The sequence below is a fragment of the Acartia tonsa genome, chromosome 1 (assembly GCF_053477335.1).
Source record: "Acartia tonsa isolate MP-2025a chromosome 1, ASM5347733v1, whole genome shotgun sequence".
Lineage (NCBI taxonomy): Eukaryota > Metazoa > Arthropoda > Copepoda > Calanoida > Acartiidae > Acartia > Acartia tonsa.
Genome location: NC_137260.1, coordinates 4,239,750 through 4,258,124, shown reverse-complemented (window position 1 = coordinate 4,258,124; position 18,375 = coordinate 4,239,750). Strand labels below are relative to the sequence as shown.

At 31.6% G+C, this 18,375-nt stretch overlaps 1 protein-coding gene across 1 annotated transcript in view; it reads right to left on the bottom strand.

The window, feature by feature from the left end:
* The window catches only part of LOC145331972 (heparan sulfate glucosamine 3-O-sulfotransferase 1-like), a 57,740-nt gene that overhangs the window by 17,333 nt on the left and 22,032 nt on the right, over positions 1-18,375 (bottom strand). The window contains exons 4-7 of the mRNA XM_080176851.1: positions 11,967-12,042; positions 6,004-6,094; positions 5,803-5,855; positions 4,348-4,414 (exon numbers count right to left, since the gene is read on the bottom strand). Of these exons, the coding sequence (XP_080032977.1) occupies positions 4,348-4,414; positions 5,803-5,855; positions 6,004-6,094; positions 11,967-12,042 (287 nt within the window). The remainder of the gene's footprint in view (positions 1-4,347; positions 4,415-5,802; positions 5,856-6,003; positions 6,095-11,966; positions 12,043-18,375) is intronic.

Sequence of the window (18,375 nt, the reverse complement as noted above, 5' to 3'; positions counted from 1 at the left end):
AAGTAAAGGTAGATCTTTTCAATTTTAATGGGAGTGTTGACATCCACTATCGCATGACAATAAAACAAACAAAAAAACTGTACCATCCATTATTTCAATTTATTCTAAAAATATGGGGGGGGGGGGAGCTATCAGTGCTCAACAACGCACTTTGAGTGAAAGCGCCAATATATAAGATATGTTAATATAAGGACTAGGACAAACCATCCTCTATTCGTATTTAAGCAATTGTGAATGTGTGTCAAATAAATCTATATAATAAAGTAACAGGATGTTTGTTTGTTTGTATGTGTGTTTGTATGTTTGTACCGAAGGATCTCGCTAACTGCTGAACCGATCGTGGTCTCCTTAACAGAGTAGCTTCTCATAGGTCCCGGGAAGGTTTATAACTATTTTCTGGGGGGGGGGGGGGTTGGACACCCCCAATTTTATATAAAAGGATTGCCCTGCATGTCTACTTTGGTTAAGGGTGTGCACATGTTTTTCAAAACATTGGTGGAATTTTCGGCAATAGTCCCTTTCGTAACATCGCTCCATAAGAGGCGATACGTCGTATTTTTAAAATGGCTTTTTACAGGTTATTTTAGGTTATATTGGGTTAGGTGATTGCCCCACAAGGTTAGGTAATTGGCCCCGCAGGGTTAGAGCCCCCCGCAGGGGCTAGAAATAGAAGAAAAGCTACGAAAAAGGTGCGATGTTACGAGAGGGACCTCACCCGAATTTTCCTTTATGGGATAAAAAAATCACCCTGAAATTGATGGATGCCATAAATATCCCAAAAGTGCATTCATATGGCTTTGAGTTTGAAAATTAGTAAATCATCAATGGATAGGTCAATTTATTAAAAAAGAATATCTAAAATATATGCTTTCTAAAATGCTTTCACTCTTTACAACTGATTATCACTAGTCTTGAAAGCATATATCGTGTGCTGATGTCTTAGTTGTGAGTTTTACCATGGAAGGGAGAAGACATTGGGCTGTAAATTTCACTGGAACCTTACGTTGTTTTATTTACTGGCACAAAAATTTGGGTCTTTTCTATTAAAACTTATTGGTTGGTTTCAAGCTAGAATTATTAAACCTATCAACCTATTATCATTGAGGAATTATACTAATTTATCGGCCATTGTCTTATCCCATAAAATTCCTGAATATTACAAATGGGGACACAAGGATTAACTTGTTAAATTTGTCCATTGGTTATTTCAACAATAAATTCTTTTTACTTATACAACTGAATTGGTTATCCTTTACAATAAAGCTTCTGATAGGTTCTTAGATGGTTTTAGGCTACTTCATTTTTGTAAAGTCTTGTTATGGTTTTAGGCTTAAGTTTAACACGTCAGACAGACGATATAAAGAAACAACGCATTTAATATTCAACAATATCTGGAAGTCAAAACAAAAATTTAATGAAAATCTAACTTAACAAGGATGACAACATCTATAAAAGCGAAGCACTGAAACGGTAGGACAAACGGACATTAACACTTGTATAGTGCAGAACTGAACAATCATAATATAAATGTATAAGAGTCAAAGCAAAATTGAAAGTAAATTTGTTGAAAAACTGCTTGATTCAGGATAATGTTTATGGACATACTTACATTAAGACTTGATTATAGAGTTGCTTCGCTTATTACATTATACTTTGTTGTCCCATGAATCAATATACCAGAAATCAGATCAATCGGATGATTAGATCACATAAAAATTTGTTGTTAAAAAAGTAAAAAAATCAACATGTTTAAAATGGACGTACGGACATTTTGGTGATGATTATAGAGTTGCTACGCTTTCTAAATAGTACCTAACTATTAAAGGAATCACCATGCAAAATTTCAAATTGATAGGACAATTCTAACATACCTAAATTAACGAAAAAAGCTATCCGTTACGGACGGACGTACGGACGGACGAACGGACGTACGGAAGGACCGACCCTAATTATAGAAAAGCTTCGCTTTTAAAAATATGAACATACTTCAATTTGAATACTTAAATAACACAAAATCAAAATCAGTCTAAATATCAGATAAATAGAATCATTACATCATACAACAAATTGTGACAGAAAGAAAAAAAACCCAACTTATTTTTGATGTATCTACGGACTTTTGTCACTGTTGTTTGAAATCAAAAGTGCAATTTGAACATGACTAAATTGGCGATTTATTACGTACGGACCACGTTTATTGAAAAGCTTCGCTTAAAAATATTACTACATTTTTACTTAAATAGGAGACTCATAAATAATTCTTGATTTTATTTTTTAAACTCTTTATTTATTGCGATTCAAAGATTTCGTACTAATGGATATAGAATATACGTGGATATTTGGGAAATATTGTCGACAATTTAGGTTGTTAACATGGATCATTGTGTTCAACCATTCGTAAGGGAGGGGATTGGGTAAAGAGGATGTATTTAGCCCGCTGCGAGTTTCACTTTATTAGAGAACATAAAAATCTGATGTAACATCCAAGGAAAAATATATCCATATTCGTACTGTACTTGAACTTCATGTTTGATTTAACAATCAAATGCGTTTCTAAAGTCGAAGTGCAGTTAAATATGAAACATAGAAGAAGATTGTTATACATATCAATTATCTAACTTGTACAATCATATAGTAAAAGTAGTGAGATTTTTGGTCAGTTCTAACGTTTTAATTAAAACATTTAAAATTTGTTTAATCGATTTAATTAAGCTTTTCAGGGAATGTTCATGTAGGATAGTGGTTTTTATTTGTTTGTTTTTTGTCAATTTCCTTCATTTATTCCAGAGAGAGAGGGGACAATGTTCAGTTTATTACACTGGTCCCAAAAGTTTTATAATAACATTATATCATATTCGTCGGCTTAAAAACTTTAGGGATTTTAGTGAATTTTGATTCTTCCTTGATTCCTTAAGTTGAGTGTTAAAACGTTTTAACCACTAATTTCAATCTACAGAAGGAGTAATTTTGTGTATCATCATTGGGGAATGGGATGCACATCAATTTATCAGTTATTGTCTTACCCCTTCAGATCATTGAATTCATTAAAAGTTGCTTACGTAATGCACATAAATTTAGTAAACCATGAATGTGATAATATAAAGTACGTATAAATTTCTGTTAGCTTGACATGAAACTAGGGCTGGGCCGAAAACTTTTTAGGCCGGATACCTGAAAATCGAACGTTGTCCAGATATCCAGCCGGATATCCGGTATCCGGCTAAAAAAGTGTCTTTCAACCCTAGTTTAATGTCAAGCAAGCATTAAAAATCAGCCGGATAACCGGTATCTGGATAGTTTCAATATCCGGTATATGGCCGGATATTAAGCCAAACCGAATATCCGGCCCAACTCTACATGAAAGTATAAAAATGCATTACACATTGCTGCACAATACGTAATAAATATCATATTCCCTGACACATACAGGTACTGGCATATACAGGGATCTTAAGGGATAAGAAAATAGATAATACAAAGTAGAACGATGTCTGTCTGTCTGTCTGTTTGTCTGTCCCTTAAGATCTCAGTAACCACTAAACCGATCAGATTCTAAGCTTCAGGGAATATACCTACTGGTCCTGTGGTGGTTTTAGGCTATTTTCTTGGGGGGTGGGACACCCAATACCCCCCAAAAAACAAAAAATCCCACCCCATTTTGGCGGCAGCACCAGTAGTACTTATTTTTTTTTAATTTCCACTTTGGGCAAAGCCCCTAGAGGCTAGGGGCGAAACCGCTAGAAGATAATAAACTGTTATACATCCCCAATTGATGATAAACAAAATGACACCTCCTGTATATTAAAATTGTTGGTTGAAATGTTAAGACATTTCTGGTTTGAAACTAATCAATTAAATTCATCAAAATACCCAAAGTTTTTGTGGCTATAAACTTTAGGCACCAGTGTAATTTACAGTCCAATGTCTCCTCCCTCCCTGGGGATATGCCATCTGAAGAAAGACTGATGTACCAGTTAAAAATCCCTTTGTTTCTATTACTATTTGTTGAGTACCTTTAAATCTAAAGTTGATTGCAGTCTTAATTTTAAATTTCAAATGAATATGAATTAAATAGAATCGTTTAATGCGCGCTATATTTTAAAACTTAATTTTTATTAGAATTAAATTAATATTTTAGTCAGGAAGATATATAATGGCATATAAGATATATGAAAGGAATTACTAATTGATAAAATGAATTTCTAATTTAAAGACATGTTGATAATTGGATAATGCAATCTGAAGAAAGACTTTGCAATGACAAAGTGATTTCAGATCTTAAATTAGGTAATATTTGACTAGTTGAAAAGTTACAGGGCATGAAAACTGAACATACATGACACCTACCTTCTCTTTCCTATTGTAGGTAATTTGTGTGAAATCTGAGACTAATCTTGTAACTGGATCTCTCACTGTAATACACACAATATTATACATTCATGGTACACAAGACATGGGCCAAAGTCCATACATGTAAAAGCCTTAGAGATAAAGTTATGTAAATTTCTATCAACAAGACTTTATTTTTTCAAAGTAACTTCAAAAACCTTAATATTCAAAGGTTTTCTTTTAATTTAAAAAAAAATTTTAAATTATTTTTAAAAAGATTTTAAAAATAAATGTATGATCATAATTAATTTGAAGCATATTATACATTCATGATACACAAGACATGGGCCAAAGTCCCAACATGTAAAAGTCTTAGAGATAAAGTTATGTAAATTTCTATCAACAATACTTTTTTTTTCAAAGTAACTTCAAAAACCTTAAAATTAAATTTTAAAAAACTTCAAATGTACAAGTATGCTCCTAATTAATTTGAAGCATATTAAGTCAAAAAAAAAGGATTTTAAACAAAATTTGTTTCATTGCATTATAATGCTAAATTTTTATGAAAAACCTGTCATTTTTGTTGAGAAAATCAAACTTTTTTTCCAACTCACTATGAAAGAGCTGTTATTTGAGGTATATCAATTTATCTTATATATAGAAGAAGAATGGTGGGGAAATGAGTTGGCTGAAATTAACTTGGAAGTGCTTTTTGCAATCAGTTTTACACAACTTAGTTTATGCAAGGTGTCCAACAAAAAAATTTAATCATTTTTAATCAATAAAAATGTCTTCTTCATATTTGGTTCAACAGTTTCAAAAACAACCAAAACAATTTCTGTTTTAATTTTCATTGACTATACATGGACAATTTGTTATGCTTTAATTTTCATATATTTAATTTAAAAAGTTTTGGAACACCCTTTTGTAGTTGAAGTAGTTGAAAGCTTTGCACATTGCACTTATTACATGCATAAAACAGCTACAGTCAGTTTTCCTATTATAAAAATCCACTAAAATTATTTTAGCAAAATCTATAAACTAATAATTACAATTATAATTTGATAATGATTTTGCTTTTTTTGAAGACAGTTTAATAAAATCGGAGACTTTATATATTTCTTATTTTAATTACATGTGTTAAAAGTAAATTACTGAATTCTAAATGATATATTTGAATTCAAATCAATATTTAATGTTATAAGTAAAGCGAATACATAAAAATCCTCTTTACATTAATTATATTTTATTAATTAATATGACGACAAAATCATTATTCATAGAAGAAAATTGACTAATTATACTAGTGGGGATAATATCTAATTAGCTTAATTAATTCTTTTACTCACAATACATTGTAATATTTTAATATTACATATATTTAAACTTCCTCTTTTATGTTGTTAACAATTTTTTTCTTTCTTTAAAACTTATTAATATTTTGAAAAATATTTTCATGTATAATAATTTCCTATAAGAATAAGCTTGATATTTGGATCCATAGCCCTTATTCTTTCAGGCACACTGGTAAACATTTCAAAATAAATTTTAATGAAAAAAAGTTGTACTATAATGTACAGTCAGCTAAAGTGATACCAAAACAAACTTAATTAAAATTTATTATTAATATAATCAACAACAAATTTTCATCATAATTATTTTTGAAATGTTCCTTTTGGTGACAAAGTAGCTGGGAGATTTCTCTATAGATATTTGTCCAGGGGCTAGAGGGGGGAATTGATTCAGGTACCAGGAGTATCCAAGCCTGAAATATAAAATATTTGAGAGATTTTCTATAGATATTTGTCCAGGGGCTAGAGGGGGGAATTGATTCAGGTACCAGGAGTATCCAAGCCTGAATAATAAAATATTTGAGAGATTTCTCTATAGATATTTGTCCAGGGGCTAGAGGGGGGAATTGATTCAGGTACCAGGAGTATCCAAGTCTGAATATAAAATATATGGGAGATTTCTCTTTAGATATTTGTCCAGAGCCTAGGGGAGTAAATTGATTCAGGTACTAGGAGTATCCTAGCCTAAAATTTAAAACATGTGGGAGATTTCTCTATAGATATTTGTCCAGGGGCTAGTAGGGGAAATTGATCCAGGTTCCAGGAGTATCCAAGCCTGAATATAAAATATATGGGAGATTTCTCTATTGATATTTGTCCAGAGCCTAGGGGAGTAAATTGATTCAGGTACTAGGAGTATCCAAGCCTAAAATTTAAAACATATGGGAAATTTCTCTATAGATATTTGTCCAGGGGAGGATAATGATCCTGGTACCAGGAGTATCCAAGCCTGAAATATAAAACAGATGGGAGATTTCTCTATAGATATTTGTCCAGAGGAGGATAATGATCCTGGGACCAAGAGTATCCAAGCCTGAAATATAAAACATATGGGAGATTTCTCTATAGATATTTGTCCAGGGGAGGATTATGATTCTGGTACCAGGAGTATCCAAGCCTGAAATATAAAACATATGGGAGATTTCTCTATAGATATTTGTCTAGGGGAGGATAATGATCCTGGTACCAGGAGTATCCAAGTCTGAAATATAAAACATATGGGAGATTTCTCTATAGATATTTGTCCAGAGGAGGATAATGATCCTGGTAAAAGGAGTAACCAAGCATGAAATATAAAACATATGGAAGATTACTCTATAAATATTTGTCCAGGGAAGGAAAATACTCCAGGTACCAGGAGTATCCAAGCCTAAAATATAAAACATACGGAAGATTACTCTATAGATATTTGTCCAGGGGCAATGGAGGAAAAATTGATTCAAGTTCCAGGAGTATCTAAGTCTGAAATATAAAACTTATGGGAGATTTCTCTATAGATATTTGTCCAGAGCCTAGGGGAATAAATTGATTGATGTATATCAGGAGTAGCCAAGTATTAGATTTAAAATCTATGGAAGATTTCTGATTTTTACCATGTTCCATTAAAGAAGGCTTAAAATTTACTGTATCCTTTTTTTCTTCCAAATTTAACTGTTATGCATTGTACAATTGTTAAAAAAGGGGCTTTTGTCCAAGAAAATCTTGAAAAAACTTTACAATTAAAGTGCTACTTTAATACGACAGAAAAAGAAAAAAATTGCATACTATACAAACATGGATGACAAGAAATTTAGAAAAACCTTTTCAAAGAGCAGTGTGTTAAATTATAGTTGCCTATTAGTCATCAAGAAATTTAAGAAGTCATCAACAAATTATAAATTAGAACATTTGAAATTTTAGTGCAACTTCGCTTTTAAAAAGTAAATAAAACTATTTGGTAGTTTGTACAATATGTTAACTCAGAAAATGTCTGAGAAAAAATACTAAAACATATTATTCTTGCTATCCTGGACAAAAAGTAAAAAAAGAAACAATTAAAATTTCACATTCTGCATTCTTTAATTGATAAGGAAAAACAAAAAAAAGATGTTTATATTATGCGTATCATATAGTCTAGAATAGTCTAGTTAGGAATGCCTTGTCCACCTCACAGGTATCAAGACTGAACAGGTATTCATCCTCATACCATCTTATCCCTACATTAATTTCACCTGTGTTAACTTACTTCTACCTAACTCAACTTAATTCAATGATACCCATAGCTAATAGCCAATTATGTCCAAAGCTCTGCACCAATGATAGGCCATTAAACATTTTATCATTTCAATAACTATGTATACTGGCCTATAATTGGTCATTTGTATTGTATGACTCCAATTTTTTATTAGACACTACAAGCTGCCTGCACCAAAATGTACAAAACCTTTTGTTATCCCCTTCTATAAATAAACCACTTAGCCTGCATATGTACTATTTGTCAAGGAGGGAGGGGACAATAGGCTGTTTATTTCTCTAGTTCCAAAGTTATATAACAACTTTTTCTTATTCGTTGGCTTAACAACCTTGAGGACGTTGATTTTTAATTTTGATTAGTTGATTCATTAAGTTGAGTGTCCAAATTTTTCAATCACTAATTGCAATCTACAGAAGGGGTAATTTTGTGTATCATCCTTGGGGATGTATATAAATTTAATTTAAATAATAATTTTTCGGCCATTGTCTTATCCCTTAAGATCTCTGATTAATGTAGTGTTTGTTATTGTATATTTTCAATAGATAAGCACTGATTATGTAAACACTACTCAAAAAACTCATGAAAGAACTATGAAATATAGTATACCAACTATTTAAGAATATCTTTTTTAGAAGCGAAGCTAATCTATTATTTGAAATGTTTGTCCCTCCGTTAGAGACAGTAAGGGGGAAACGTGATTTTCTCGGCTCCTATTAAAGATAAAAAGCTGAAATTTCAGCGATTAATTGCGTCAACATTCTACATATTTTCACCAAGTTTCATCAAGATTCGTCAATTGGTTGGGGTGCTAGATCGATTCTTACATTTCAAGTTTTCATGATTTTCTCAACTCCTATTCAAGATGGACGACTGAAATTTTCAGGGATTGAATACTTTTATATTCTGCATACTTTTAAAAAGTTTTATCAAGATTTGCTTATTGGTTGGGGTGCTAGTTCGATTCCTAGATTTTTAAGTTTTCATGATTTTCTTTACTCCTATTTGGGATAGACCGCTGATATTTTTAGGGATTAAACAAGTTCACACAAGTACAAACAAAGTTTCATTAAGATTTGCTTTTTGGTTGAGGTGCTGGATCGATTCCTAGATTTTCACGTTATAAATCTTACAAGGTTTTGTGATTTTTCAGTTAAATTTTTTTTATGAAACTGCTCTATAGTTAATTTTTTCCGGATTTCCATCTATAATTTTTTAGCTTCGCTACTTATCGATGTTGTCATCCCTGTTTTTCATCATATGCATTCTACTGTGTAAAGCAACTTTGTAAAGAGTAAAACTGCCCTAAAAAAGGATATAATCGTAGTTAGATGTGTGTTGAATAAAATCTAAATAACGGCTTAATATTAAGAATAAAAATTCAGTAATGCTACTTTTTTATGAGATTTTGAGTATGTATTTAGAGGGAAAGAGTCAACTGAAAGTGGGGAAATTAAAAATGTAATACAAAGTTTTAAAAAAAGAGAATAATTAAGAATTTGAAGTTCTTCTATAAGAACCATATGCATATTAGTGTAAATGATTATTTGAGCACACAATTCTGAATGAAATATTCAATTAGGAATCTGGTCGCTTTTAGAGATGCTTTGTATCATTAAAAAACATTTTGGTACTTATATTTTTCTATTACCTTAAATATACTTAAGTATTAATCCTCATCAATAGTACACATACACATAAATATATATTCTGTAAAAGAGAGAGAGCTAAAAATAATATATGATTTACTTTTTTATCAAATGGTAAAAAAATATGACATCTTTAAGATTTAAAAAAGGATACATTATTTTGTTTAACATTTTATCAAAAAAGTGAAGATTTTATTTACATTTAATTTAAATTTAATTTTTGGCTGGGGGAGGTAGATTGTGAGCAATTAATCCAAAAGACTGGATTATTCTTCAAACAGGAAAATGATAACATAATCAAAACGTTTTTTACCTAAAAAAAATATTTTGACCATCTTGTATTAACATTTGTAATGGACATAGAATGTAAGTGAATAATATGACAGGGAATATTTAGGTTATTAACGTGGATATCATTTATTGATCAGTTCGTTCATCGAGTAGGAAGGAAAGGGATGGGAAATAAGATGGATGGGGGAATTATGGTTTTAGCCAGATACAAGTTTCAATTTATTAGAGTACATGAAAATCTGGTGTAAGATCCAAGTAATAATAAATACATTTTACCCATACACTATAACACACACACACACACATACACAATCACACATTCACACACACACACCCTCACATACACACACACTCACACACACACACATAAATTAACACACACACCTACTTAGCTAATCATATTTTGCTTCCAATAAATCTAATTAACTTATTAAGTGTACTTGCACTTAGTATACCTAGAATCAGGGATCTAAAGGGATAAGACAATGACAGATAAATTGTTATACATCCGCCATAATGATACACAAAATTACCCCATCTGTAGATTATAATTACTGGATGAAACGTTTAAACACTCAACTTAATAAACCAAACAATCAATATACACTCAAGTCCCCAAATTTATAAACTTTGGAGACTAGTGTAATAAACAACAGCTCATTGTCCCCTCTCCCCCTGATTTGGAATAGATAGATATGTAAGAACAAGGATGACAACATCCACAAGTAGTGAAGCACAAAAAAATTCCTGGATTTACTAAAAAGGAAAGTAAAATATAGTAGGGAGATTGGACATTGGGCTGTTTGTTAGACTAGTGCCCAAAGCTTTGTAATAACGTTTTATCATTTGCTGGCTTAATAACTTGGGAGACTTTTATTGAATTTTGATTGGTTGTTTCATTAAGTTTAGTGTCCAAACGTTTCAACCACTAATTATATTCTATAGAATGGGTATATTCTTAGGGATGTACATAATTTTTTTGGTCTTTGTCTTATCCCTTATTATTCCAAAGTATTAAAAAAGTTAAAATCAACATGTTTAAAATGGACGTACGGACATTCTGGTGACGATTATAAAGTTGCTACGCCTTACCGACCCTAATTATCGAAAAGCTTAACTAGTAAAAAATATAAAAAGAACATTAGAATCACATTAGAGTAACTAGAAAAACTTATTTCAAAGCAAAAACATATAAGCAATGTTTTCTAAAGTAAAGTTTCTTTTATCATTAATCTTTATTTTCAACTTCTAAATTACAAAATTACATTACAAATAAGATAAAGTGAAATTGTGGGGGTATCATATATTTCTTACAACTGGAAAACAAAAGCGGCCGCGTCCCCTGACGCTATTGCCTTGCCACGCAACTCGACAAAGTGTTTCAAAAATCAGCCATGTGATGTCATAAAAATGGGAGATTATCCATCTCTTTACAGGAATTTTCTTTCCCCTTCTCCTCTCATTTTCCTCATTTTTATGACGTCACATGCTGATTTTTTGAGTGACTTTCTCCCAGTACCAACAAAAGAGCATGGATCTAAAGGGATAAGCCAATGGCTGATAAATTGATGTACATCTTCAATATTGATACAATAAATTACCCCTTTTGTAGATTAAAATTAGTGATTAGTGAACTCCCAACTTCATGAATCCCCAAAGTTGTTAAGCCAACGATTAATTAAACACTATTATAAAACCTTGGGAACTAGTGTAATAAACCGCCCATTTACACAGCATGAAAATCAATGTAAGCAAAATATAAATCATGTAAAAAAAACAAGGATAACAACATCCATAAGCAGCAATTAAAAAAACAACATGGATGAAAAAAGAACGGACATAAAGATTTAAATAACAAAATCTTAGCGGTAAAAAAATCAATATTAGATTTTTATTGACAAAAAACACAAAACCTTTTATGTGTTTTTATAAGTTATGATATTCATATTTTTGTTACATGCCTGACAAACCGACAGACCATGTAAATCATATACTGGAAACTTAATGATATAGAAAGTCATCACAAAAAATTAATTTTTTATTTTAAATAGTAGTTGAGAAATTAAGTTTCTTCAAAACAGACAGACGGACATTTCGCTACTAAAAACATCTTACCCATAATTTGTGTTGTTGTCGAAAAAATGAACTTCTTGTGGCGCAGCCTTGATCTGGGGATGGAGGGATAGCATCTCTGAAAAATAAATTTATGTTAAGATTATTAATAGTATTTGTTTAAGCACAACAAACGTTGGTTCGTCCATCCTTTTAATCGGGTGGTAATAAGTTTGATTCTTGGACCAAACGCGTTATCATTAAATTTTTAAAAATAGATCCTACTACTGCTAAGCAGGCGTGTGACGTTGCATACCTTTGCCAAAAAATAAATGCCAATTCTTACATGATTATGCTATCTCACCCAGACAAAGGGACGAACATCAAACTGTCCCACTTTGAGAAAGACGATTCCAGTGACGTCATATACGTTTCGGAAAAGAAAAAGGGAAGGGGGGAAGAAATCTCTTCAAAAGAGATGGGAGAAAAGGGAAGAGATTTTCTCCCCCCCTTCCTAAACATATATCGTCTTTCTTTCTCAAAGTGGGACAGTTTGGGGTTCGTCAGACAAAGGTTGTGGAATAAATGGGCTGATGGTTTACAATAGGACGCACTACGATGGTCTTAAATGTAAATAATAATCGAGTTTCCAAAAATTTAAGTTTTAATATTTTTATGATGTTATCCTTGCTTTATTTACTTTATCTATAACTAGCGGCTACGCCCCTAGAGGCCTCTAGTGGCCTTTAAATGTTTTTTTTTATTTTAAATATTTAATTTGAGAAATAACTTGTCTATGTTATCAATTGTTAAATTCATGCGTCTACGCAGCGCGACTACGCTAGCGAGACTACGCTAGCGACACTATGCGGCGGAAATATTTCAATTTTTTTTCGATTTTATTGTGATTTCTCTTGGGAGGGTGGTGGTACCCTCCCCCAAAATAGTTAAAAACCTTCCCGGGACATATGACAATCTACCCTGTTAAGAAGAACCCAATCGGTTCAGCGGTTAGCGAGATCCTTTGGTACAGACACACGGGCTAAAACTAGTTTTTTTTGCCCGTGCCTTCGGCAACTCGGGGCTAAAAAAACTAGTTTTAATCTTATAATTGTACATTCTATATCCACGGAAAGCGGTTTATAATACGATGAAAGAAATAACTATTAGCGCCCAACCTTCAAAATGACAGATAGTAATTTGATAATATATGACAAAAAATTACCAGTAAATACTATGGTAAAAAAATGGTTAAAAATTGTCAGAATAATGATTTAAAAGTATAGCATATCACTTACATGAAGAATGTTGCTCAAAAATAAGCATGTAACGTCATAAAAATGAGGGATTATCCAACTCTTTCTTTTAGGGGTTTTCTTTCCCACTCCTCCTCTCCTCATCCCTCATTTTTATAACGTCATAATTTTTTGAAGCGACTTTCTTTACGTCCAAAAATAAGCGAAGCACAAAAAATATCATTGCTGGAAAAACGGACAAGTTATAGAGTTATAGAGTAGATGTTTAGTTGTATTAAAAAATTAGGGAGAAAAAAGAGAAAGAATACAGAATAAATAAATAATCACAAAACCTTTCAGCCTTCTGTCTTAAATAGGAGAATAATTTCAGACACACAAAGCAAAACAATAACTTCTTTTAAGTTTTAACGTTTTTGTCCTCAAATGAAACCATCGTGCGTCGACCAATAATTCGATCATCCGAGAGAGAAGAAAATGTGAAGCCAATATTCTCCATGGATAAGGGATCATTCATCCCAGATTTGGTTCTGGGAAAAAAAGTCTGTCAGTCTGTTCGTCCGTCTGTCTGTCCACTCTGTCGGTCCGTCTGTTTGATCGTCTGTCTGTCCATCTGCCTGTTTCTCTCTCTCTCTGTCTGTCCACTTTGTCTATCCGTTTGTTTGATCGTCTGTCTGTATGTCCATCTGTCTATATGTCTACTCTGTCGGTCCGTCTATTTGATCGTCTGTCTGTCCTTCTATCTGTCTGTCCATCTGTCCACCTGTCTGTCTGTGTTTCTGTCCATCTGTCTGTCTATCCGTCTGTCTGTTTTTCTGTCCGTCTGTCTGTCTGTATGTTATCCGTCTGTCTGTCTTACTGTCTGTCTGTCTGTGTCAGGGGAAAAATTGTCGTCAATTTAGGTTGCTAGCATGGACATTATTACTGGTCAATTCGTTCATCCAGTATGAATGGAGGGTATGGTGTATGGTGTGGCGATCCTTATTTTAGCCCGCTACAAGATAATGTGGTGTAATATCCAAGTAATAATAAATTCATTAAATTATTCGAACCGGTTCCTTACCACCTACTCGAGTTAAAAAAAATATAGTGAAGAAAACACTTTTTAAAGCGAAGCTTTTCTATAATTAGGGTCGGTCGGTCCTATCGTCCGTCCGTCCGTAATGGATAGCTTTTTTCGTTAATCTAAGCATTTTAAAATTTTCCTATCAATTTTAAACTTTGCATGGTGAATCCTTTAGTAGTTAGGTACAATTTAGAAACCGTAGCAACTCTTTAATCATTACCAAAATGTCCGTACGTCCATTTTAAACATTTTGATTTTTTTCTTTTTTAACAACAAATTTTTATGTGATCTAATCATCCGCTTGATCTGATTTTTGGTATATTGATTCCTGGGACAACAAAGTATAATGTTATAAGCAAAGCAACTCTATAATCAAGTCCTAAAAATGTAAGTATGTCCATAAACATTATCCTGTATCAAGCAGTATTCTATTAAATTTGTTTACAATTTTGCTTCGACTCTTATATATTTTTATTCTGATTATTCAGTTCTGACACTATATAAGTGTTAATGTCCGTTTGTTCTACCGTTTCAGTGCTTCGCTTTTATGAATGTTGTCATCCTTGTTTTGACATTCCTTATCCCTGAATATTTTGAAGAAAATGATAAGACGGAAGGATGATAAAAAGACGAGACAAGTTTACCATACAAAACAACTAATTAATAAAATGCAAAATTTTGTCAATTAATTGCAATTTGTTTTTGCAAACAAAATAAATCATAAGATAGAAGGCAAATAAAGTGTTTCGAAATAAAAGGGTATCAACATAATTTCTTAAAGGTACAGAAATAAAAAAATCCATTATTTTAGTTAGGTAATTCAAAACTAAATGATAGAAGTATAAGACAAATAAGTTATCTATGTATGTATATATAAAAAAATTAGGATTGTGTTTTGATTAAACAAGGATGACAACATCCATAAAAGCGAAGCTCTGAAACGGTAGGACAAACGGACATTAACACTTGTATAATGTCAGAACTGAATAATCAGAATGCGAATGTATAAGGGTCAAAGCAAAATTGTAAGTAAATTTGTTGAAAAATTGCTTGATACAGGATAATGATTATTGACATACTTACATTTTTAGGACTTGATTATAGAGTTGCTTCGCTTATAATATTGTACTTTGTTGTCCCAGGAATCAGTATACCAAAAATCAGACCAATCGGATAATTAGGTCACATACAAATTTGTTGTTAAAAATGTAAAAAAAAATCAACATGTTTAAAATGGACGTACGGACATTTTGGTAATGATTATAGAGTTGCTACGCTTTCTAACTCGTACCTAACTACTAAAGGAATCACCATGCAAAATTTGAAATTGATAGGACAATTCTAAAATGCCTAAATTAACGAAAAAAACTATTTTAAAAAGTAAAAAAATCAACATGTTTAAAATGGACGTAAGGACATTTTGGTAATGATTATAGAGTTGCTACGCTTTCTAAATCGTACCTAACTACTAAAGGAATCACCATGCAAAATTTGAAATCGATAGGACAATTCTAACATGCCTAAATTAACGGAAAAAAACTATTTAAAAAAGTAAAAAAAATCAACATGTTTAAAATGGACGTACGGACATTTTGGTAATGATTATAGAGTTGCTACGCTTTCTAAATCGTACCTAACTACTAAAGGAATCACCAAGCAAAATTTGAAATTGATAGGACAATTCTAACATGTCTAAATTAACGAAAAAAGCTATCCGTTACGGACGGACGGACGTACGGACGGACGTACGGACGGACCGACCCTAATTATAGAAAAGCTTCGCTTTTAAAAATTAGTAGATGCATGACAAAAGAAAAACATATGATAATATCTATTTGTAACGTCTTTGCCATGAATGAATGTAAAAATTGTCGTCAATAAAGGTTGCTAACATGTATTCCATTTATTGTCGGTCAATTAGTTTATTCAGTAGAAGGAGAGTGGATGGGGTAAAGAGCCTAGAAAGGGAAAATCGGTACATTAGCCTGCTTCGTGTTGAACATGAAAATCTATTTTAAGATCCAAGTAATAATTTTTACATTTTGCTGTTTTTTGATTTTCGCGACTTTGTAAAACACACTTTGACGACAGAAATAGGAGAAAATGAAAATAATATTAAAGGCTAGAAATCAACCTTATTCGACATTCACTCAAAGCCCCAAAAATAATGGACTTAAAAGTGTATTAAGCTGTATATAAGACATTTGCGAATATATTGGTACCATTAATTTGCCTCTGAGATAAAAAAGTATGCTTTTTTGATATTTTTCTCTTGCAACAAATCAAATTTCAAATTTGAGTCACCAAAAATGCTAAACTAAATTTTGCTCTAGAAGAATCAATTTTTGGAGTTGACTAAAAAATCGAGGTTTTGTGATAAACCCACTTTTGTTGTTGCTCCATAAATGATATTTTTTTTCCCAATTTTTTTGGCTGTAAAGAAGCTTTATATATTCATATAACATCCACCTAAATTTGACTTTTGGTATTTTATTTATAACATCACCAGAGGGAATTGAATTTTAGAAAAAAATATCAATTTATATTTTACACTGCTATGCATTGTTCTTGTTCTTGTTTCTAAAAAAAATTTATATTATAAAAAAGAGAATTATTTAACGCTTCTATAGGTATGTTCATCATTTTTCTATGCTAAATATAACTATAATTACACCATTTTAAAGTTAGACATCTTAACATATTAACACAATTATTGAATCGGTCTGTATTATTAAGCTGGCAACCCTTAAAACAGCTGCATTTCATTATCCTATTATATATAGTAATTATTATATGTATAAACACACTTAATTTTTTAACTTTTTATTGATGGAATACATGTGTTTCTCTATAAAAATAGATCATCAGTTCCAATTAAGATGTATAAAATAAGAGTTAAAAAAAATATATATATGTCAATGCATTTTGAATCCTTTTAAAAGACTAAATAAGAAAGAAGTGTTAGAAAATTGTGCCACCTGCGGGGTTTTTACTGCTTATATCCTCTTGGGGTTAGGGGGGAATTAGCATCTTTATATAAAAAGGGGGAGGTGTTTAAAGAGAATTTTTAAAGAGAAAAAAATAGGTCATATTTTATCATTTGCAGTTTTACAAATTAATACATGTTATATAAAGCTTTTTTGTCTGTAGCTTAAGATTTCGGTAAAGTATAAGGCTATTTTACTAATTTCCTTACTCCTTTAATTACAGAGCTCCTAGATGTTTGGAGCGCAGCTGCTAGTAAACAAACAAAGTAAAACGATTCCTGAATAATTGATTTACAATTTTAAAAAGCAAAACATTTTTACAATTAGGATGTGTATATCCACACCATGCACAGTGCCTTCTAAGGTGCTTTGACTTTAGTGTCAGAACCTAAATTGGGACATAGTGCATTTCATTACCCTAGGTTAGGTAACTTTATTTCACTTTTCAATAAAATCTAAAATGCAGCGGTTTTTGAGAAAATTAAATTTGAAAATTTCAAGTTCAATTTTCACCCACTAGGAGTTACCGTATAATCATAACAAGAAAAGCAAAGATTATTTATTTTTAATTTTGAACAAGTTTGCTCTAATAAATTTCTTCATAAAACCACTCCTGAAGTGATGTAATTAATGGCTATTTTTATCAATTGCTTTGCTAAGGTCACAGAAATTCAGCCTTAAATAAATCATATACAGGGAGGTTTTATGACTGACTTTATAAAAGCAAAGTTGTTCAAAATATTAAATAAATAATCTTTGATTTTCTTGTCATGATTATGCGGTAACTCCTAGTGGGTGAAAATTTAACTAGAAATTTTTAAATCTAATTTTCTCAAAAACCGCTGCATTTTAGATTTTTTTGAAAAGTGAAATGAAGTTACCTAACCTAGGGTAATGAAATGCACTATGTCCCAATTTAGGTTCTGACACTTAAGTCAAAGCACCTTCGAAGGCACTGTGCATGGTTAGCTCTTATTGTTAATTCAGGTGTTTTAGAATTAATCTTAAATGTTGGAAGATGATTTTTGTAGCAGTAAGGTACTCCATATTTTCATCAAGTTTCATTAGGATTTGCCAAAAAACTGGGGTGGGCTATATCAATTCCTACAATTCAAGTTTTCATGATTTTCTCTACTCCTATTCAAGATAGATGGTTGAAATTCTGG